This window comes from Magnolia sinica, chromosome 14 (genome assembly GCF_029962835.1).
Source record: "Magnolia sinica isolate HGM2019 chromosome 14, MsV1, whole genome shotgun sequence".
Taxonomy (NCBI): Eukaryota; Viridiplantae; Streptophyta; class Magnoliopsida; order Magnoliales; family Magnoliaceae; genus Magnolia; species Magnolia sinica.
In genome coordinates, this window is record NC_080586.1 from 79,812,648 (window position 1) to 79,836,922 (window position 24,275).

A 24,275-nucleotide genomic window follows, 5' to 3' on the forward strand; every position below is an offset into this window, starting at 1 on the left:
GTGAAAGAGGTGGACCCACTTGGGCCTTACATATAAATTCACACCTTGTAAGGTACAAAGGCTTCGCACTTGGATCATGGCTCTATAATTACTCACACACGCAAAAAAATACAAACACACACAGGTGTATGTGCACACATACACACAAATACATCCAAGGTATTATACAAGGCGGGACCTGCATTACCAGCATCTCCATATGGACCAGCATTTTGTAGAGGTTGGGCCCACCTTCCAGTAACCCAGACTATTTCATGAAGTGAGCACCATGTATGGGTAATGGACCAAAAATCTTCTCCAGCATACAATTCCGACCATATGATCAAAGTACTTCCCATTTCATATGAATGGTCAGTTATGTTTCTCACTTTAGTTGTCCATCTGCTACTCGCTAATTATCATATGGCTAGGCGCCTGAAATGCAGGTGCCTTTGTGGGTACATAGGGAGTGGGAAATGGGTGGAAATTGCAATATCATCTATTGATGCTAGACCCACAGGTTGTACGGGCTGGGTCACTGAAAAGTGCACTCCACCTGTGTCAAATGCCAACCTTTATGAAAATGCCAGTATTCCAGGTTGAGATTGTATACTTCCCATGCATGTTTTTTTTTTTTTTTCAAATGACAATTACATGTGTATTTGTGTTGTATAAGAGTATCTCCCCATTTCTATATCTAGTCAGATCTGTATTAAAAGAAGAGAGAGAGAGAGAGAGAAAGAGAGAGAGAGAGAGAGAGAGAGAGAGAGAGAGGAGAAAAGGATCAAGCATTCTTACAAAGTTGGACATGAGGACATGATCTCGAGTTTGGGAGCAGTAAATGCCCGACCAGTCACAAGGATCCTCATCGAAGGCATTCCAATTCGACAGCACTGAGGAAAGGGAAAAGAGTTCAAAAACATGGCTTTGAAACTAGACATGAGAGAGAGATTTTCAAAGAGGAGAGAGAAAAACAGAGAGAGATTTAGAGAGAGAGAAGGAGAGGAATGTCTTGGCGTTTGGTGTCGAGGGAATACTGAAAGTGATGATCAAAAGCAAAACTACCCGGACTGCTAAAAAATGGCATCGATCACACTAAATTTCTTCTCTTTTCTTTTCTTTTTCCTCTCCCTCTTTTCTAAGAACTCACGCAGAAATCTGATGCAAATCTCCAAGAGATTTAAAGAAACAAAATCCAATTTCCATATAACCCATCTAAACAGAACACCCAATGAGTACTGAAAGTGTAAAATTCCCAACCACCAGCTTCGTAAATCGATCCTAAATGAACCTCTTTGCTAAGAACTCACACAGAAATCCAACGCAAGTTTCCCAAAACATCAACAAAAAATAATAATAATAATAACTAAAAGCCCTCAAAAATCACAAGACTTGTCAAACGTAATGGCTGCCAAAACAGCAAAAATCCCAACAACCCAGTACGCAAAAAATCACCCCAAATGAATTCCTTCACACTAAATTATAAAAACAAAACTGAAACGGAAAGTACAAGATCCCATCCAATGTAAAAATTGAAACAGAAATTACAATATTCATAAAAACCAGGATCTTTCTACTAGTAACAAAAAAACAAAAACAAAAACAAAAACTAAGAATGAAGAGAAAATATATACGTTCACTGGGTGTAAATGAGTGGCAAGATAGAAACAGAAAAAGCAGAAATGGCAGCAAGAAGCTGCAAGAGTGCAAGAGATCTCATGCTTTAAAAACCCAAGAAGGAATTGAAGAAGATGGAAAATGGGAAGGTGTGTTTCACTGAGGAAAGGGAAAAGAGTTCAAAAACATGGTTTTGAAACTAACCATGAAAGAGAGAGATTTTGAAAGAGGAGAGAGAAAAACAGAGATAGAGATTTAGAGAGGGAGAGAGAAGGAGAGGAATGTCGTGGCGTTTGGTGTCGAGGGAGTGATTTGGAAATTTCTGATATTTGTGAGTGGGTATTACTCTTGCCTTTCTCTTTTTGCATTCTGGGAGATGATTCGGGAGAGTCGCAGGAAACAGAATAAAGTACACCACCTCTCTACCATAATCATGTAAGGTTAAGATACTAATCTAGACCGTCCATCTACTGGGAAAAGTCATGGAAGAGCTATTATTTAAAAATAAAATGTTTTCCTCAATTACTGAATTTATTTTCACCATTATTCAATTTCACCTGTGCCTTAGTTTTGAAAGCGTTTTTTGAACGGCTACGATTATTTGATAACTTTATATATAAAAAAAAATCATCCTGAATAAGACCCACTAGATGAACAGTCCAGATTAAAAGATCATTGTCCTACGTTTACTGTAGATAGATGCGTATAGCATATTCTAGTTCTTACTACTCGACCATATCTTTTCCCTGCATTAGGGGGAGTGGAGTGTAATGACGTGTCTTAAGTGAGGACGATTGATTGGTTGGGTTGGAAGATCAGAAATGACGAGATATATCATACTCGGGCTGTTTATGATGTTTGATACGCGGGCGCTCGGAAATTGTATAGTTGGCATGTATTAAGTCAAGTTAAACTGACTAAAAGTTGGAACTTATTGTTTTTGAGTTACAATATCAAAATCAGATTGGTTGAATGATCTTGGAATCTGATTTGTGGAGAGTTGGAGTTTAATTCTGTAACTTCTGATTTAAAGAGTTTGAGTTAGAGTTTGATTCTAAAATTTCGGATTTGAACTACTGTAGTAGTCGATGGAAAATTTTAACCCTATCCATAAAAAAGGCAGCCTAATGTAAACCTGTCGGGGTCACCAGGCCCATGTGATTGGCGGTCTTGATGTCCGAATCATGGACCCACTTTTACGAAATGTGGGACCAAGAACCTATTTATGGAATGAGCATTCCGAGAAAAAGGGCCTGCGGCATACCAATATCGTGCGTTTGTACTTATTTTCTATGTTGTGCCTACTACAAGTGGCTAGTATCCGAGCGATCCTAGACTGTCCAAATCATAAGATCACATTGATTGGATGATCTTAACCATTAGTTTCTGCCCGGTTGAATTTGGATGGCTAACAGTTTTGTTTCTAACAGTTTATTATGAATTTCGGTCCATATTCCATCCAAAACATGGCCACTGATTTGGACGGCATGGATTGGCATTACATGAACACGTATTACCGACACGGTAGTCCGGTGGACCTACACAATATCCAATCCTCGTTTACTATCCAGTAGTCCAACCATAGATGGGTTACAACTTGCAACCCATGAATCACGTGAAAATAATGCAAATGAACGATTGGAAAACAGCCAGCGGACTACAGCCAAGAGGTAAACCTATGGTAATATGAGGATCGACCAACCTGTATTATTTTTAAGGTGTGGCCCACCCAAGAACTTCTGGAGATCGTGTTAGCTTACCATGCATAGAGGAGATGGACGGACTAGATTGTTGGATACTTGAGTGGAGTAAGGTGATCCATATGCAGGCATAGCCAATGTGGCATATACATGTAACTCAAAAGTTAATCCAAACCATCCAAATAGTAGGAATGCATTGTGGTCCAGTCATAATTAAAATGATACAAATAAGGAGAAACCCCGGCTACTCTGTTGCCGACCATCAAATGGATGGTTAGAATGAAAACGAATAATTTATTAAAATCCAGCTAAACATGTCCATTCCAGAGAAATTAGAACATACGATCAATTGGAGTATGTGGTTATGCCATCAGTTCCAAGATCGGATAATTCGAATTGAGGACATCAATGCCACGTGTCATTAGAAGCATGCACGCGCATGGATCTTCGTACTCATAGACAGGACCAATGTTTTTTGTCTGAACAAAGTAATTGCTTTTAAGAGAGTTGCTGTTACGGGTAACATTAGCCGAGTAGGAACTCGCAGGACGCCGATTTCCCGCTGAAGCCCTGCCCTAGGAAACTAGGTGGGGCCCACCGTGATGTTTGTGAGAAATCTTCCCTGTACATCCGCTTTAAGAGATCATTTTAGAACACTAGACTAAAAATGATCTAGAGCCAAGACTCAAGTAGGCCACACGAGAGGAAACAGTGGGGATTGAGCAACCACCGTTGAAACATTCTTATGGTCACAAAATTTTTGTATCAGGATAATTGTTTTGTGTTTCCAGTTCATCCCAATGGGAATGACATTATAAACGGTTTGAATTCCATGTAAACATCAAGGTAGAGCCCAGAAAGCTTTCAACGGTAGGAATTTCTTTCCTCAATTATCCCTCTAATGTGGCTCACTTGATATTTGGATCCAGGTCGTTTAATTGTAGCGTACATACAATTATCTCAAAAAACGGATGGACGGGATGGATTTCTGAAAAACATCATGGTTAGCCCCACCTAGCTCTCAGCGCAGGATCTCCCCCTGCAAAGACTTCTGCAGCCTGTCAAAATAAAAACGTGCGTTTGCAATACTAAGAAAGAACCACTTACAGCCCTGCGACATCTTTGGATGGATAAGCTGCACCATCTGTATCCATTACTGGATCATTACTCTATCATGATTAAAAGATTTAAAAATCTGAGTTCAAGAGATAAGATCGAATGGTAATTATCAATTTGACTTCTAATGCCCAATCCGTGGTGGGCCCATGGTTCTGGCTAGTTTGTATAGATATAAAAATGTTAGCCATGCTTATAGTGGACTGATGAGTATGCATAATCCAACTTACCATGCCAAGATAGAATATGGTTTCTAATTTCATATAGGAAATGATAATTCTCCACCATTGTTAAGTTGTGGTGTCCTATCTGATAAATACATGAAATGGCCAAACCATGTTGTCCCATGCCTATGCAGAATGGCTCAAACATCTCATCAATCTGATCGAGGAAGATCAACCATCTGATTTTTTGCTTGCTCAATTTGACCCACTGCAATTTCAATTTGAGCCATCTATTCGATAGCAACCAATTGAATGGTTAAGATGGTTCATCCACAATGGGGACCTACTCTAGACTATGCTCCATCCATAATGTGAACTACAGTTTGGACGGTCTGGATTGAAGTGCAAGCATGAGGAAGGGGATAGTTCATGAGATACCGGAACTTAGGAAAAAGGTGGTGGGCCCATCACAGTGTCCACCGCGTTAATAAAATCTATAATAATTAGTTTCAGCTTAATCCTTCCTGCAGGCGCATGTTAGATGCTGCCCATGAGGTGGTACGGGAGATGGATGGATTTTATCTATTTCTCCTCAGAATATCGCCTTCGACGGATTTCTTAATCCCACACGCGTACAGAAATCTACAAATGCACACGCCACCAAGTATGCCCGCATGGCACACAAGTGAAATATCCAAGCCATCCAACAGAAGGGAAATATCATATGTATTCCATATTCCAATAATTATGTCAGTCCATCAGTTATAGGGGCCATAGAGAACTGAAAAAATGAACGATTTTGAAGAATTAGCTTTAGTTTTCTAATATGTCAACTTATAAACCTATTGGATCACATTTATATTTTAAAAGAAATATAAAAGGTGAGTTCCACTATATGAATGGCTTGGATTTTTCATCTGTTTTCCACGCTGGCATATGCGGTGGCGTGCGTGCTGCTGACTGTATACGCGTGTGGACTTATTATAACTACGGATAGAAGAAAACAAATGTAAATAGCTGTGAATTTGAAAGGATTCCCTCTACGAGTTTATACAATACAACGAGAAGAACCTGAATACGGTAGCGCTATGTCTACATAGTAACCGTGGTAGGACAATGTATCAATCAGGACCGTTGATACCTCTTACTATGACTGGATATTTTATCTATATTGATATAAATCTGATAATATTATCAATATGATCATGACCTTCAAATAAACGGTTCAAAATAAAAATAGCTAATGATCAGCGTCAAGTTCTGAAAAAATAAAGACTTTCCAGGGAAATGATGTCTCTGTAGGTTTAAATTTTGAAAGAAGGTCATGTATGATTCGCCGACCTGCAATGCGTAGCGTGGAGAGATGGTGCATTTCTTTCTTTCGTTAGTACGCTGCCTGCTGAGGTATGACCACGTGCAAAAGGTTGCGGTCACCTTATCACATGCAACCCAATCTACTACTCCCAACATGTGATATTCGGACATCCCGTCCGTACAAATTGTGGGCCCCACCATAAAGATCACTTGGTGCAAAATTCAGGACGGTCTACTTGTCAGGCATTGAATCACATTACCGGAAAGTCTGATATAGACCATCCATTCGCTCAGTGGGATGCGGATTGGATACTGCCGCGGCTATGTACGGACAGGGTCTTTGAGGTGTCACTGTGATGTATGGGTTCTATCTACACCGTCCATTCATTTTTTTTTCATTTCATTTTAGGGTTCAATTTAAAAAATGGGCAGTTCCAAATTCAAGTGGACCACACAGTGGGAACTAAATACTACCGTTGAAAGTTGTTTGAGTGCGATCAAGCTGATATTTGTGTTTTCCATTTATCTAGGTCTGTAACGTTGTGAACAGGTTAGATGGAAATTACTCATCACTGGAAGGTTTCAACGGTGAGTATTATTGTCACTACTGCTTACTGTGGTGTGGTCCACTCGAGGCTTTGATCTAACTCATTTTTGGACCTTTATTTTAAAATGGCATGAAAAAATGGATGGACAGTGCGGATAAAAATCATACGCCAAAGCGCCCCTATTATGTATGTTTTTATCTATGCAATCCGTCCCGCTCATTTGTACGGATAACGATGTTCCCCTTTGAAATTTTCCCGGTTTACACTGATGTTTATTTGCCATTAATACGTTCATAAGGTTATCATGACAGGAAAACCACAAATAGCATCTTATCCAAAACTTTTGTGCGCCTTAATAATTTTTTAACGGTGGTAAGTGTTGAATTCGCATTATTTCTTGTGGTGTGTTCCACTTGAGCTTTGGATATACTTTAACTTTGGAATCATATCCTAGAGTGAGCTGAAAAACAGATGAACACAGTGGATAGAATACGTACATCAAGGTGTGCCCCACAGAGTATCCACGGCTCCTCGTCACGCCATCCGCTTCCCTTCGATTCTTCATACGTTTTCAAGGGCAAAATGGGAAACCAAAATTATGGAAGCTTGAAAGAATGGGTTGTACCGTTTGCAGCGTACAACTGGTTGCAGGTGAACAGTACTCGTTTTAATATAATAGTACAACTTCGTACTACGTATTCAATATCTTATCTTTAAGGATGGCGAATGTGGGGCCCACCAAATGATACATATATAATAATCTAATACCATATAATAATTCATCGACGACTTGCTGATACTTTACGTATCGGTTTCATGACTGTGCATCTCAACTAACGGAGGAACATGACACCACAACCTACAGAAATCAATGTTTGCTTTGCTTTCCGAGGAATACGGCCGGAATCCTCAATCAATGCACGCACACGTATCGCCACGTGTGGGGGTCACGTTTTGTCATGGATCATTGATCGGGTGGACCCCACTTGAGTGATATCCAGATCTCGTGACTTGGTGGAAGGTCCTAATCGGCTAATCCTTCTCAGTGGTGTGGATCAGAAATAGACGGTTAAGAAAAGGACAACGGCAGTGGTCCACCTTCAACGACGGAGAAAAGGCCAAACATTGGAGCGCTGTAAATATTCCAATCTAGGTATTTTTTGATGTGTACACCAGTGGGCCCCACTTAATGGGCTCTTTTCGTAACCCGGAAGGTTTCAACTTTCAATCAGGCTGGAATCCTTTACAACATCTGTTTTGCGTATTGTAAAACACTCAAGCTTTGTGGGCCTACCATGCTATCCATTAACATCCACTCCGTCCATCAGATGGGAATCTTCCATGCTGGTCCCAGATGATAAAAATTAGCAAGATGGATAATCCAGGTGGGCCACACCACAAGAAATAATAAGGATTGTATGCCTTCCATTTATTTCTTTTTGGAGCCAAGGCGAGTACCCTTCATCAAACCCGTTCATCAGGCGTTGATCACAAGGATGAATGTAAGAATAAAAAATCACTTGAATCTAAAACTAAGGTGAACCACACCGGGTGAACATAAATGTTTATATTGTTTCCATTTGCACGACCCATATGCATTTTTCTTAATCAGGATGATATTTTATATATAGAGCTAAAATAAGCTTTCTCAGATGATGGACGGTGTGGATTTTACATATACATTATAGAGGCTCCACATAACTTAGGGGCCTGTTTGGCCGGACCGATCCCACGGTATTAGGTGGGATGGGATTAAGAAAACATCATTATTACGCATGGCAGGGACCGTGCCCTGTAACCATGGGATAAGCTTAATTTCCCTTCTTTGTTTGCAATACGGTGGTACGTTGAAAGGATATACCCATCATCATTTGAAACTATTGACAATAACACACAGGTGTTATTATCTAAACCGTTCATTGGTTTTGTAATATCATTTTTTGGAATGGGCCTAAAAATGAGGCAGATCCGAAACTTATGTGGCCCCAAAGAAGTTTTCAATGGTAAGTATTCAATCCCCATTGCTTTCTATGATGGGTCCACTTGAGCTTTAGATCTACCTGGATTTTTGGTCCATGCTCTAAAATGATCTTGAAAAATGGGTGGACGGTGTGGATATAGGCCACACATCATGGTGAGACCTACACAACTTGCTAACATTGAGTGATATTAACACGGGACCGATACGATTCCATCTAGCCTACTTCCAAGCATTTCCACTCTTCCCAAACGTGGAGTGGAATTGGCACAAGACAGGTACAATTCCATCCCACCTAAGCCCATCTAATCCAGCCGGCCAAACAGGCCCTGGTGTTTTACGCAGTGTAAAACAGGCATTGTAGACGATTCCCTCCCTTTCACTGTGGCTAAAGCCTCTGAGTGATGGTTCACCATCACTTTTCTTGGTAGTAACCCGAGGTCTCTTCCACCGCACACCGGACAGACATACAAGGCAATCTGCAGGGTCGAAATAGTGGAACCCGCAGTGAAAGACTCACAGCACAAAATCGACGGTGATCATCAACCAACCTTGATAATCTGGCTTCGCTTGCTGGATGTTGACCTTTGAATATTTCGTTGTTGACGTTAATTGGATTATCATTTATACATATTATTTCATCTTATCCCACATACAAATTGGGCCTTATGATTCAGACGGTTTGGATTGACACGTATGTGTTCCACGTGTTCAGCCGTTGAAACACATCAAATAAAAAGTGGTGGTGAACTAACACCATAGTCTTAACGTTTTTAGTACTGAGAAGGTTGCTTAGCGAAGATTTCCTCGTAATTCTCTCATTTTTATCAAAAAGTTATGTACTGATGCATCTCTTTTATACAAGCAGTTGACCATTTTTCATTGATCGAAACCGTTGGTACGATGGGACCCACCATCAATGATAGTGGTTCAAACTCTTATGCAGACTGGATGATCCAGTCCATCCGTCTGTATATGCTATTTAGGATCGTTGATGTGTTTTCTTCCTAACTATATATTATTGGCCACTAGAAGCCTTGGATATTTCTATATGTTTTAGTCAGTACCTGTCCATTATAGTTTCTTTCAGATCAACAGTCAGGATCTTCTAACCATGGCCCTAAATGTAAAATCTGATGCATCAGGACACTATTCAGGTTGGTGTCCCTATTTCCCCTTCTTCTCCGTGAAGAAAAGGGATAGCTACTCCGGGGGCTGGCTCCTGGAGTTTTGTCCGCACTGTCCGAGACCGGACGATTCAGGTGGGGCCCACGTGCCATCTAGAGTGGGGTCCACTGAATTAAATCCTTAAGATTACTTAAGGTGCATCCAATGCAGGATAAACCACCCGAGAACTACGACTGGGGTGGCTCCTTCAAGGAATCTGCCATTTTCCAAATTTAAGGACAAATCAGACCCGTCCAATTTCATGGAATGGCTCCAAATAAAATGGCCAGAAAATGCCAAATTCAGTAAAACGGTCTATAAAATGCATGATTAGTTGCAAGGAAATCCCAAGCTAACCGTTGGATTGCTACCTTTCTAAGTTTTCTTTTGCTGTTTCTCAAATATTCTTTTCCCATTTCATGACTTCTTTGGAAAAGAAAGGATGGTTTCAAAATAGAATTTTATTTCAAATTTCCTTTCTTTTTTTAAAAGATTTTATTTATGTTTTAGTTTTTACTTATGAAATGAAATACAACAAGTGTGGATGAGTGAAGCCCATGGTCCACCGATCTAAACTGTTGATTTCATGGTTTTCACCATGAATAGACCATGCAGAAAAATCCCCAAGATCAGAAGAATTCTACCCCTTAAATAGTTGAAAGCGAATTGGGGTGGGACCTTTAAGTGTCTGACCAGATTAGTGTGGGGACCACCATAATGTGTTTGTTTATCCATGCCGTCCATCCATTTTCCAAGATCATGTTAAGTTATGGCCCAAAAATGATGTAGATCTAACGCTCTAGCAGACCACACCAAATGGCAAGCTAGGGGTTTTATTAAGCAAGCTGCATTAAATGCAAGAGCCATATCTGGTGTGGTCCACTAGAGTGTTGGATGGGCTCATTTTTAAGCCCACACCTTAACGTGATCTCAAAAAAGGGATAGACGGCATGGATAAATTGATACATTATGGTGGGACCCACATAAATCTGGTCAGGCCCTTAGGGCCTGTTTGGCGGGGCAGATTGGATGGCATTAGAGTGGATTGCACAGATTTCAAGATAATGATAACTGCGTCAGTGGATAGGTGTAAGATCCATGGGATTGCTATATCAGGTCTGTTTGGCACGCCCAGCCAATACCAGGATTAAACCTTCCAATCCCTAAAACCAAACACACCTCAGGCAATTTTGAAGGGATTAGGGTGGATTGGATGGGATTTAAAGATAATGATGGTGATGTCAGTGGATTGTCTTAAGATTCATGGGATTGCTATATCCAGGATCATCTATCTTCCAATCCCATCCAATCTGCCCAGCCAAACACGCTCCGACAAGGGTCGGATACGCAATCCAATCCGCTTCCTAAGTAGTTGGTCAGCAAATAGTCAATTAAAAGAGGAAATACAGCAATTGTTAACATTCAACCGAAAATGGAAATGCTGGACAGCTAAGAGCTTACTATCCAGCGGAATTTTTGGTGCATGGGCCATGAAACGTGGGGTCCTTTGTTTTCATGGTTTGGATGATTAAAACATGAAGTCGTGGACCATTACGAATTCTCGACCTTCATTGAATGTCTTTGATTATCTGTTAGATGAGACTCTACGCATGGTTTTGACCCCAAAGCTCATTTGGTCTTGAGTTGACTTGACCCATCTGAGACGGTGGCATGGAAGGGACGAGTCCGCGGTCCATGCTACAGGACCCAACATTACTATGGGCCCTACATGTGTGTGTTTTATGTAATTTAACTTACAAAGCTGTACAGTGGATCCGGCCTCTGATGGGTTTGCTCATTCTACACGTGTGTGATAGCCTGCCTGTAGGTACGATTGATCAGATCTTTCCATTAGCAGGCAGAAGTATTTAGGCAAAATCAAGACATTTCACGCCTTCGGTGGGCCACAGCATACCAAACAAATGAATGGACAGTTTTTTTTTTTTGTTAACGGTCAGTTTGTTATGTAAATGTTGCCCACCTGAGAAGTAAAACAGCCTGTTTTTTATGACATGATCTTGGAATTCTTTCCAACCATATGAAAAGCTCAGATCTTGCACATGTGTTTCATATCTGCACGTGTGTCTGCGTGCGAGATCCACAGGCGTGTATGGTTTCAACCCAATATTATTTACCATTGGTTAGATGGTCTTCGAAACTATCTGAAAATGCAGCCAGTGGGTTCGGTACAAAGCTCAATGGTCAGTCAATCCTGTCCATCTAATTGATATACTTGGTAGAAAGTGAATTTCTAGCCTTTTATCTGAACCAAAACTGCAGTGGGTCCCACTGGGCTGTCAATCAATGGTGATTTTTGCGCTACATGCCATCTAGAGTGGGGTCCACTGAATTAAATCTTTAAGATTACCTAAGGTGCATCCAATGCAGGATAAACGCCCCGAGAACTACGATTAGGGTGGCTCCTTCAAGGAATCTGCCATTTTCCAAATTTAAGGACAAATCAGACCCGTTCAATTTCATGGAATGGCTCCAAATAAAATGGCTAGAAAATGCCAAATTCAGTAAAACGGTCTATAAAATGCATGATTAGTTGCAAGGAAATCCCAAGCTAACCGTTGGATTGCTACCTTTCTAAGTTTTCTTTTGCTGTTTCTCAAATATTCTTTTCCGATTTCATGACTTCTTTGTAAAAGAAAGGATGGTTTCAAAATAGAATTTTATTCCAAATTTCCTTTCTTTTTTTTTTTTAAAGATTTTATTTATGTTTTAGTTTTTACTTATGAAATGAAATACAACAAGGGTGGATGAGTGAAGCCCATGGCCCACCGGTCCACACAGTTGATTTTATGGTTTTCACCATAAACAGACCATGCAGAAAAATCCCTAAGGTTGAAAGAACTCTACCCCTAAAATAGTTGGAAGCCAATTGGGGTGAGACCTTTAAGCATCCGACCAGATTAGTGTGGGGACCACCAAAAATGACGTAGATCTAACGCTCTAGTAGACCACACCAAATGGTAAGCTTGGGTTTTATTAAATGTATGTTTAACGCACAAAGCATTAAACGCAAGCTGCATTAAATGCAAGAGCCATATCTGGTGTGGTCCACTAGAGTGTTGGACGGGCATCATTTTTGAGCCCACACCTTAACGTGATCTCAAAAAAGGGATGGACGACATGGATAAATTGATACATCACGGTGGGACCCACATAAATCTAGTCAGACCCTTAGGGGTTTGGCCGGTAGATTGGATGGGATTGGATGGTCTTAGAGTGGACTGCACAGATTTCAAGGTAATGATAGCTGCGTCAGTGTGCAAGATCCATGGAATTGCTATATTCAAGGATTGCTTTATACGATCTGGTTGGCACGCCCGACCAATCCTGGGATTAAACCTTCCAATCCCTTTGAATCCCTCAAACTAAACACAACCCAGCCAATTTTGAAGGGATTAGGGTGGATTGGATGGGATTTAAAGGTAATGATGGTGATGTCAGTGGATTATCTTAAGATCTATGAGATTGCTATATCTTGGGATCAAGATCCCGTGTCTATTTGGCATGCCTGGCTAATCCCGGGATCTATCTTCCAATCCCATCCAATCTGCCCGCCAAACAGGCCCTTAAAGGCTCCGATTGGGGTCAGATACACAATCGGCTTCCCAAGTAGCTGGTCAGCAAATAGTCAACTAAAAGAGGAAATCCAGCAATTGTTAACATTCAACGGAAAATGAAAATACTGGACAGCTAAGAGCTTACCATCCGGCGGAATTTTCGGTGCATGGGCCATGCAACGTGGGGTCCTTTGTTTTCATGGTTTGGATGATTAAAACATGAAGTCGTGGACCATTACGAATTCTCGACCTTCATTGAATGTCTTTGATTATCTGTTAGATGAGACTCTACCGCATGGTTTTGACCCCAAAGCTCATTTGGTCTTGAGTCAACTTGACCCATCTGAGACGGTAGCATGGGAGGGACGAGTCCGCGGTCGATGCTGCAGGACCCAACATTACTATGGGCCCTACATGTGCGTGTTATATGTAATTTAACTTACAAAGCTGTACAGTGGATCCGGCCTCATACGGGTTTGCTCATTCTACACGCGTGTGATAGCCTGCCTGTAGGTACGATTGATCAGATCTTTCCATTAGCAGGCAGAAGTATTTAGGCAAAATCAGGCCATTTCACCCCTTAGGTGGGCCACAACATACCAAACAAATGAATGGTCAGTTTTTTTTTTTTTTGTTAATGGCCAGTTTGTTATGTAAATGTTGCCCACTTGAGGAGTAAAACGGCCTGATTTTTATGACATGATCTAGGAATTCTTTCCAACCATATGAAAAGCTCAGATCTTGCACATGTGTTTCATATCTGCTCATGTGTCTGCGTGTGGATAGGGCGTGATCCACACGCGTGCTTGGTTTCAACCCAATATTATTTTCAATTGGTTAGGTAGTCTTGGAAACTATCCGTAAATGCAGCCCGTGGGCTCGCTACAAAGCTCAATGGTCAGTCAATCCTGTCCATCCAATTGAAATACTTGGTAGAAAGTGAATTTCTGGCCGTTTATCTGAACCAAAACTGCAGTGGGTCCAATGGGCTGTCCAATCAAGGTGATTTTCGCACCACATGCCATCTAGAGTGGGGTCCACTAATTTAAATCTTTAAGATTACTTAAGGTGCATTGCATGCAGAGTAAACGTCCCTGGAACTACGAGTAGGGTGGCTCCTTCAAGGACTCTGCCATTTTCCAAATTTCAGAACAAATCAGACCCGTCCAATTTCATGGAATGGCCCCAAATAAAATGGCCCGAAAATGCCAAATTCAGTAAAACGGTCTATAAAATGCATGATTAGTTGCAAGGAAATCCCAAGCTAACCATTGGATTGTTACCTTTCTAAGTTTTCTTTTGTTGTTTCTCAAATTTTCTTTTCCGTTTTCATGACTTCTTTGGAAAATAAAGGATGGTTTCAAAATATAATTTTATTCCAAGTCTCGTGGTTTTTTTTTTTTTTTAATATTACTTATTTATTATTTTATTTCTTACCTATGACATGAAACACAACAAGTGCGGATAAGTAGAGCCCATGGCTCACCGATCCAAACTGTTGATTTCCTGGGTTTCACCTATGAATAGATCATGCACAAAAATCCCCAAGATCAGAAGAATTCTAACTCTTAAATAGTTGGAAGGGGATTGGGGTGGGACCATTAAGCTCCGACCAGATCAGTGTGGGGGTCTACCATGATGTGTCTAATTATCCACGTCGTCCATCCATTTTCTAAGATCATGTTGAATTATAGGCCCAAAATGATGCAGATCTAACACTCTAAGTAGACCACACCCAATGGTATGCTTGGGTTGTATTAAAAGCACATTAAATGCACAAATTATTAAACGGATCGAAGTTGCATTAAATGCAAAGTCATATATAGTGTGGTCTCTAGAGCGTTGGATTGGCCTCAATTTTGGGCCATACCTTAAAGTGATCTGAAAAATAGGGATGGACGTAGTGGATAAACAGATACATCACGGTGGGCTGCACACAAATCTGGTCAAACACTTAAAAGTCCGACCCAATCCGCTTCATTAGTAGTTGGTCAGGAATTAGTCAACTAAAAGAGAAAATACAGCAATTGTTAACACTCAACTGAAAATGAAAATGCTAGACAGCTAAGAGCTTCCCATCCGGCGGAATTTTCGGTGCATAGGCCATGCAATGTGGGGTCCTTTGTTTCCACGGTTTGGATGATTAAAATATGAAGTTGTAGATAATTACGAATTCTCTACCTTCATTGGATGTCTTTGATTCTCTGTTAGATGAGACTCTACCACATCGTTTTGACTCAATGGCTCCTTTGGTCTTGAGTCGACTTGACTAATCTGAGTCGATGGCATGGGGGGACGAGTCCGGCAGTCCATGCTGCAGGGCCCAATTTGAGCTTTGAATCCAGTCTCATATCCAAGCATTGCCATCTATTTAAGGTCCATCTCTACTTGTATGAGGCTAGGTCCAAAAACCCAACAGGCCACCTTAGCCGGTTGCCACATCCCTAGAAGTGGGTCCCACATATTGGTATGATAATCGAGTGGGCCATGGTATGTGGGTGTGGGTCATTGGCTAAGTTCTTATTGGCAGTGCATTTTGGCACACGTGTGATCCCATCCAATGAGCAAATGGTTTTGATGCATGTATAGTAAGCTAAGTGTAGCTAACCTTCCCATGCATGTAGTTGCACTTGGACGTCTTGGCATCTAAATCACCTATCTAGACCGTCCACTAAACCCAGTTCACTCTTCATTTGATGCCTGATAAAAATCATACAAATCAGATGGTCCAATGTTGAAATTTTAGTTTTAAAAAAATTTAAATATTTTGTAAATTTAATTTTCCAGTTAAAATGATATTGAAATTTTCAAATAGAAAACTGTGAAAAAGAATTTTGTACTTTATATGTAAATGTGTACGTAGTATTTTTAATCGTAGAATTGGAGGTTAAGATGCTCGGGTTGTGTTGACACTCCAGCTGGTTGGGATGATGCACTTTGCACCTGGCATCAATTAACTCCATCAAACTTTAAGGACAACATGTGTGTATAAAAGATGATACACAGATAAATCCAAGCAGATCTAACCTGAACATGGACTTGTATTCCTGACTCTTTCGAGGAGACTCAGACTCAGTTGAGACCAGTACAAGATTGAACGAGCCTGGACCGTTTACCAGGTCAAAAACCCATCACTATAGTAGAACCATGTCTCCACAGACCATGTTGCAAGGCGTTCAGTCCATCCATATACTGGGCCTGAAATGGACAGACAAAGAAAGTAGAAATGGTTAGTGGCCACGTATTAAATGGGGTAAGTTGAAGAAAGGTGATGAGTGGGATTGTCTAATAACTTTAGTTATTAAAACACGTCATCAATTTCCTGCAAATAGACGGTCATGATTGACACGTGACACTTGTAGGTGCATGGTAGAATGATGACTCTACCAACAAGCTGCCCAAGGCCTTGACCCTAGCCCAACTCAACTTAGGTTAGGGTTGAGGATTTCTAACCAGATCTCAACTGGGCTTGACCTGAAGTCCGGGTTAAGACGATAGCCTTCAATTGAATCTGATTCAAGTTACACCCGTAGCACCATCAGTTGTTTAAGACTTTCCTGTATTACACGGAATCCCATGTAATCCTACTTTATTTCAGCAAATCTAAAACTTAAATGAGACACACCAACAGAAATAATGGGGATACAATAGCCCAACATTAATACCTTCTTAATGAGCGCCACCGTGATATTTCTATGACATTTGACTTGTTCCTAATGTTTCTATGGCATTTCATGAGGTTAATCTTTTCTGAATGTTTTTAAGCTAAAGAGTTATTGTACAACAGAAGAGTGTAAGAGAGATAAGTTTTATATTTTTAATTTTTTTTCTTTGAAAATTTATTTAACTTAAGCAGGTAAATAATTTTTAATTGATTTTTTGAAAAGTTTATCATTAAATTATTCAAGCAATTCTTATCTTACCATCTTTTTCTCTTTACAGTCTCTTTAAGGAGGACTTGCATGATGAATAATTCATATTGAAAGTGAGGCTCAACATGATGAATGGTCCACATCAAGGTGGGCCCAAATAATGCATGATCACATTAAAGGTGGGTCTGACATAATAGATGCCCGACATCAAATTATGGCCCCTCATGATGGATGACCCACATTAAAGGTGGAAGCCACTTGATGGATGATAAACATTGAAGGTAAGATCACATGATGGAAGGTTGACATCAAAGGTGGGCTCACATGATGAATGACACGTACCAAAGGTTTTGTTTTAATAAATGTAACTTGTATGCCACATGTGCTAAAGCAGCCACGTTTTCCTCTTTCGGTGGATTGTCTACAAAGGCTGGACCCCATCATATCAACAGTCTAGATCACTTAACCACGAGTCCCACTTGCAGAGACTCAAAACCCGAGTATGCCATGAACCATGGAAAAGAATAGTGGTGATCCACCACCAGATTTAACTCATCCTCATAAGGGGTCCACATTTAAGGCTATCCAGACCATGCAAATATGGCCCACATTACCGATGAGACACATATGAAGAATCTCACATCATGGATTTGGCAATCCTAGCCATCGAATTGTGACAACCAAATGAATTATTAAAGTAGTTAAACTCGACTAGAAAAATCAAATGGCCGTAAGTCTGCTCCGTGTCATTTTTGGGTTATAATCCATCCACAACCGGATCAACAATTTGGACGGTCCAGATCACACTACTATGCCATTACATGCATTCCCTTTAATGAATAACAAAAAGTCTCCATACCCAATCAGTTGTAGCAACAAACAGCACAGTGGAATTAAAAATAAATGAGTTAAGACTTCTGTATTAGTTTTCCACCGTCTAAAAAATGGTCACCACTCTTTAAACCAAACTTCAAGCGTACACGTGGCATGGTTGTAAGGCAATCCAGAGGATGGACCATAACTAAAACTGAGATGATAATATTAACCATCTGATTTATCTATTCTAATTTGGAGCACTCACTATTTTACTTTTAAACATTCTTTGATAGTCATCACAATTCGATGATTAGGATTGAACAATCCATGATATTTTAGTGATATGATTCATCCACGATGGGACCCACAGTTTGGATGGTCTGGATAGCTGTACAATTAGTGCCACGAGCAAGGAGGCCAGTGACCATCACTTTTTAAATTGTGCAGAACTAACATGGGAATTTATTCCGAAAAATACATAACCAACCATGCATACGTATTTACATTAATTGAAATTTTATATGCATGCATGATTAGGACCATATGCTGTGTCCCTTGTCCGTCAAAGTAGACCAGGTCATGATCATTTTTTACACGTGGGGACCATGTGTTGATGATTCAGACCGTTGATATGGTGGGACCCACAGGGAATGCATAATGCCTTTGAAAGTTGTCTGGATTGTATGATGTCATCCATCCCATTAGACCATTGTGGTGTTTTCTATAAATCCGATGGTTGGAATTTTTGGATCTGAGATTTTTTTTTGGGCAGTATCCATCCATAGATTGGAAGGTCATGAGCAATCTACAATGTTAGGAAAGAGGTGAAATAATTAATGGGTAGGATCTTCCAGTACTAAAGATATGCAGGCCAGCCTATCCATCTTGGGCTCATCAAGTCAATGATCTGGACCATTGAACTATGACCCCATCTGATCAGGACACTTAAAATCCGGGCCCAATAATTCCTCTCTCTTGATGGCGCATTATTGTTCCCTATCATTTGGGCAGATGGATATGTATGTGGGTGATAGGGTGCTGATATAATGGAAGAGGGTAAAAACAAAAGAAAGTAGGATAATCCAATGGCTATGTATCCTTCCTTCCCGACATCTCCACTTCCCTCCCTATTCGTAGGCACTGTCTTTAATTGAATTTTGAATAGGTGAGCACCAGGGCGCACCTTTGCGCGTGTCTCATGGGCATATAATCTGAACGGTCCACGTAATGCGGCACCCCTTGAAACCTTGCAAGCCTAATTTTCAGCCCGATACAAAACTCTAGTGGGCCGTGGCAAATGGAAACAATTTCCTCCCTTAATTTGCATTTCTCTTCGCAATGGCCTACTAGAGTTTTGTATCCGGCCGTAAATTTCCTCTCTCTCTCTCTCTCTCTCTCTCTCTCTCTCTCTCTCTCTCTCTATATATATATATATATATATATATATATATATATATAATGGAAATAAGAAACCAATAAAGCGTTGTCACAAGCATCCCAAGTCAGGAATGTACGCATAGGTAGTTAAGGGGCGCCTAGATTAAATCCTAAGCCCGGCCATTATTTTCAAAATCAAGACAAGCCAGGCCCATCGGGCATTGTTCTTGGCTTCTACTTGGCCACAACTCGCAGTAGCAAAGCCGTTAAACATGTTAACTGCCCTAGCCTATTTGTTTATCCGACCTGAATATTTGACTCAGGCCTATGTAAATGGCCTGGCCCAGGCTGATACTTGTTTTGGGGGTGCCAATGGACCAAGTTTAATTTGGACCAGGCCAGGCTAGGCCCGGGGCCTGGCTGAGACTTAGGACCCAAGGTCTAAAACTAGCACAGGCTCATCATGGGCCTATTATAGTAGGCCAAGGTCCAGCCCAACTTGGACCAGACCGGTCCACAGCAAATTTATAAAATCCCTATTTCCTTATCCACCCATTCATCATTCATCAAATGGATACACTTGCATATATAAAGATTATACAATTTTCCTAAATTAGTAAAACTTACTAAAGATGCCAAAAACGACTCAAATTTGTAACCTACACATAACTTACCTAAACAAGTACTCCAGGACAAAAATGGGCTCTTAAATCTGATGTAGCGAGTGCGTGGATGAAAAAGAAGAGATCAGATCATTGCTTCCTAGGATGATTATTGAATCCACAGAGAAATAAAAAAATTTAAAAAAATAAAAAAATAAAATTAATATTATTGAAGAAAAGTATTATTTATGCTGTTATTAATAGCCTTATATGAGCGAAAGAGGCTTTAGACTTTGAGTTTGACTTTAGACTTAGTTGCATTAAGTGGTCGGTGATGATTTTAATTGCGTCATTTCACATCAAAATCATTAACACAAAAGAAAAATAACTAATAAAAAAACTTATTAATAATAATAAGTTTGGAAGTAAAATGGACCCAAAATCTCTACTTCTTCACCATCCGTGAATTCTTTCGCAACCTACACCACATCAAAATTACTTCATTTCTCACATCCATTTGCTTCTTAACCCGATCAGATGCCAGGATCGTAGGACTCGATGGGTCCTGAACCACTCGAATTCGGCTCCAATACATTGTATACATTGCCTAGCCTCAAACCCGACTGCAACCCTAATCCAAGCAACTGCCAGCCCCAGGTGCAACCTACTAGCCAACCACACAGAAAATAGCCTTAGATTGGTCTAGCTCAGGACATTATATGATCCACCCAGATTGATTATTCGGCCTAAAAATTCATGCATGGCCCACTCACAAGGCCTATAGGATGCCCAGCCACTTGCAATCCTACTCATGCTAGCTGCGTCCATCAGCTGAGGAGCCTAGATCATATGAGCGGCCAATGGTCCACATTCAAATCACATGCTGGTCCACTGGAGGATTGGACCTATGTGAATTTTAGGTGAGACCATCTACACGGGTCCCACATGATGAACAGGTTGGAGCTTCCACGTGCCATGTCAGCAAATTGACATTCACTACTATTCATAATCTGGGCCAACCCATGAGTATGCGATGGATAAGATATAGGATGGTCTGACTATCAGGTGGGCCACACATTGTATGTAGATTGTGGCCAGCCAGTGACTGCATGTCCTGATTTTTGGGCTAGGTACCCACCTGATGAACGGCCTACATTTTGTACACGTGTACACGTGTGGCACCGACTAGCCTTAGGCCTTAGCAAGTTAATAATGTCATGGGCCATGCTCATGAAAAGCATGACGTGAATGGTCATGATCAAAGGGACCCACCAAGCTTCATCACCCAGACCTTCCTCTCATGCTGATAGTTCACCACCACTTTTAAAATGGATGTAAATCATCAACTATAAACTAAAAGCACGGTAATCAGGATCGTCCAATCCATGATCCACCTGGTGAATGGGACGCACTGACCGTCCAGTCCTAACCACCCGAGTGGGGGATGAATGGTTAGAATTAAAATGGGCAGATTTCCAAATTCAACAGGTGAAATCAGATGGCTAGCATTACTCGATCAGTGTGAATTAAAATTTTATTTTTATTTATTTTTACATATGCACAACCCACAATGGGAATCATAGTTTGGACGGTCTAGATTACAATAATGTAACCATGTCGTTATCCGTTAATTAAATCACATTCTAAAATGGTGGTGAACCATCATCACTGTATAGCTCTCCACTCACGCACTTACTATCTGTGGGATCCAAACCACTCACTAGGTGTCCCCCAAACCCTCCAAAAAAGAAAAAGAAAAAAATGTCCACTCATTCTGGTGGGCCACCCCATGCACGAGAAAATAGAGAGTTAATTAGAAAAGATGTCCATTTTAATATACAAGTACTGACCACCAAGCAGGTGGGCTAGCCTGATTTTTGAGGGGGAGAACCTACATGGTTGGCCCCACCTAGTGACCAGCTTGGGTAAAACTGGCCCCACCTAGGGCTAGCCTTCCAAACCAGCTTTCTCATTATTGCAAGGGACATAAAAGAAAAAAGTGCTTTTGTAGGGCTGAAAAGTCTCCTTTCTTTTTACCATTGCACGCCTTGGCCCACTTTCTCTCTCAAATTTCAAAATCCAACGCTCCAAAAAGACTCCCCACAATTTCCTTATAGGATACTTCTAGCCGTTCATTCCATTCCGAGATCAAACCTTCAAATGCCTCTCTCTATAAATAGGATCCCAAACACACTTCTATTTCTGCACAAGAATCCTCCTACACACATACATTTTGTTCTATTATATTAAACTACAAAAGCATGTCTGTATGTATCCATTTTGGTTTTTGGTAGTGATTATATTGTAATTAGTGACTAATCACATGCTATATAATGTCTGATCAATGCCGCAGCCCGGTTGCAGGTGATGCAGGTGAGGGTCCCAAACCTCGACTGCGAGGGATGCGCAACAAAGATTCGGAAAGCTCTCTTCAAGCTCGAAGGTATATACATGATCAATCTCTTATTCAGGTTTTGTTTGGTTGCACCAAATATAAAAAAATTTCATGATATTGCACAGCCAAACACGGCCTAAGAGTTTGTATTAGTATTGCTTGTACTGGTCACAGCTTGTTTGGATTATCTGCAACATGATATGATTTGCAATTCGAAGCTGTCCATCTTGTCGAGCATGAAAAATACACGAGTTGGATATCATATGACACAACAGGCCTTTTGTTTTCCTCTTCTTGATCATCTAACATAAATGGACGTGGTTCTTAGACCATAGTCATTTGGAATCGGGCCCACCAAATGGATGGTTCGGATTGTTGAGCCATGCAGCTATATATGCCCCATCCAGTAACGCACATTTTCTAATCCTAAGCATGCTTCTTGTGTTAACTAATGGCGTGTTTGTTTGCACCAAATACCATGATATTTCATGAATAATCAGTCTAATTTGGTGTAACATATAATGAAATTTCATGATATTTGGTGCAACCAAACGCACCATAAACAAACTCAATATTCAAAGCCTTGTCATCTTTTGGCAGATTCAGTTGCCAGCTTCCAAAATGCAAATTACTTCTCTAGCTTCTCACATTGGGTTAGTGATCCAACCCAGATATGGGTCCAGATTGGGCCTACTAAAGACCTCGAAGTTGGGTATGGGCCTTATTTGAAAATGGCATAGGCCTACAAAAATTTATGTTACCCAAGTACAAGTGGCAACGGAAGACGCTTGTGTCAGGCCAGGCTAGGCCCTGGTCGACCCAACATTGGCACATGTGCCACCCCATGATATTCATATACGAATAACTAGTATGTTGATTTATTCAGTTGTTTCCATGCTCCGCAGGAGTAGATGAAATAGACATAGAAATGGAAACACAGAAGGTTACCGTAAGAGGGTATGCAGTGGAGGAGAAGAAGGTAATCAAGACCGTCCGTCGGACTGGGAAGGCTGCCGAGCCATGGCCATTCCCAGCTTACTCCCATTATTCATCATTTTATAAATACCCGGCCCACATAGCGAACCACTATTACCAACGGTCCAGCAACGATGTGGCGAGTGTACACACTTTCTTCCATACTCCCGCAACCTACTCAATGGCTGTGTCATCTGATGAAGCTGTGGCATCCCTTTTCAGCGATGAAAATCCACATGCATGCACCATCATGTGATCACGTGGTTTTTTATTTTTTAATTAAATATTCAATGGATAAGGTTGTATTGTTTTGTTATTGAGAAATGATCCAGTGGTTCAGATCATTATAAGTTACAGTGCTCCTTGTTCTATTGGGAGACTTTGATAGTCTGACTGATCGATCAATCTATGCTGTCCATTAGTCCATTATTCATTTCAGGGTCTACAATGCAAAAAATCACAATTTTTGTAGGCCATTGGTATAATGGTTAGGATTGACTGATAATAGTGATCGTTTAGAAACATAAGCCATCCAATCAGACCTATTCTTATGTAAACAATCGTAGCTGTCCATTTTGTAAGCTGTTGATGGATGCTTAGAACTGTCTGAACAGTGAATTTTCTATGGTAGCCTGTAAAATTTATGATGGGCCTGATGAATGGTACAGATCGAGCAATCAAATTATCCAAGGGTCCCAACACAACTAATTAAGAGCACTTATAGTTATCCATGCTCCTGACCGACCATTAACTCAAACGCTTTCGTGAGCCACCTTGTAAAAATTACACAGATCAGATGATCAGATCCATCCAAAAGTTTCCCTTCTTTTTCCGTAGCCTTCCATTTCCTGGGCCATTTGATTGGATGGTTTGGATTATTTGATAGAAATACTTCTTTTGTTCCACTAACCGATCCCAAAAAATAGATGGCCCAAATTGTAGAATGGACCTATTTTTGCACGAGGCATCCTAATGTCCATTTTGTAGTTGATTGATCGTATGACCAGAATCATTTGATCTGGTTAAGATTTGCATAGTAGCCATTGAAATATGTCATTAGCCTTGTGGGCGGTCCAATTA

At 40.6% G+C, this 24,275-nt stretch overlaps 1 protein-coding gene across 1 annotated transcript; it reads left to right on the forward strand.

The window, feature by feature from the left end:
- Window positions 1-1,594: 1,594 nt before the first annotated feature.
- Window positions 1,595-23,650, forward strand: LOC131225047 (heavy metal-associated isoprenylated plant protein 31-like). The gene is made up of 3 exons (XM_058220472.1): window positions 1,595-1,745; window positions 22,179-22,268; window positions 23,126-23,650. Exons 1-3 carry the CDS (start codon window positions 1,595-1,597, stop codon window positions 23,449-23,451), a joined length of 567 nt encoding a protein of 188 aa, XP_058076455.1. The 3' UTR covers window positions 23,452-23,650.
- The last annotated feature ends 625 nt before the right edge of the window (window positions 23,651-24,275 follow it).

What these genes read in the sequence shown, in the direction of transcription:
- LOC131225047 (XM_058220472.1), top strand. Translation starts at nt 1,595, where the DNA reads ATGAAGAGAAAATATATACGTTCACTGGGTGTAAATGAGTGGCAAGAT. An exon ending in AGAAGATGGAAAATGGGAAG is followed by an intron (nt 1,746 to 22,178) that starts GTGTGTTTCACT and finishes TCAATGCCGCAG; the next exon opens with CCCGGTTGCAGGTGATGCAG. An exon ending in AGCTCTCTTCAAGCTCGAAG is followed by an intron (nt 22,269 to 23,125) that starts GTATATACATGA and finishes CATGCTCCGCAG; the next exon opens with GAGTAGATGAAATAGACATA.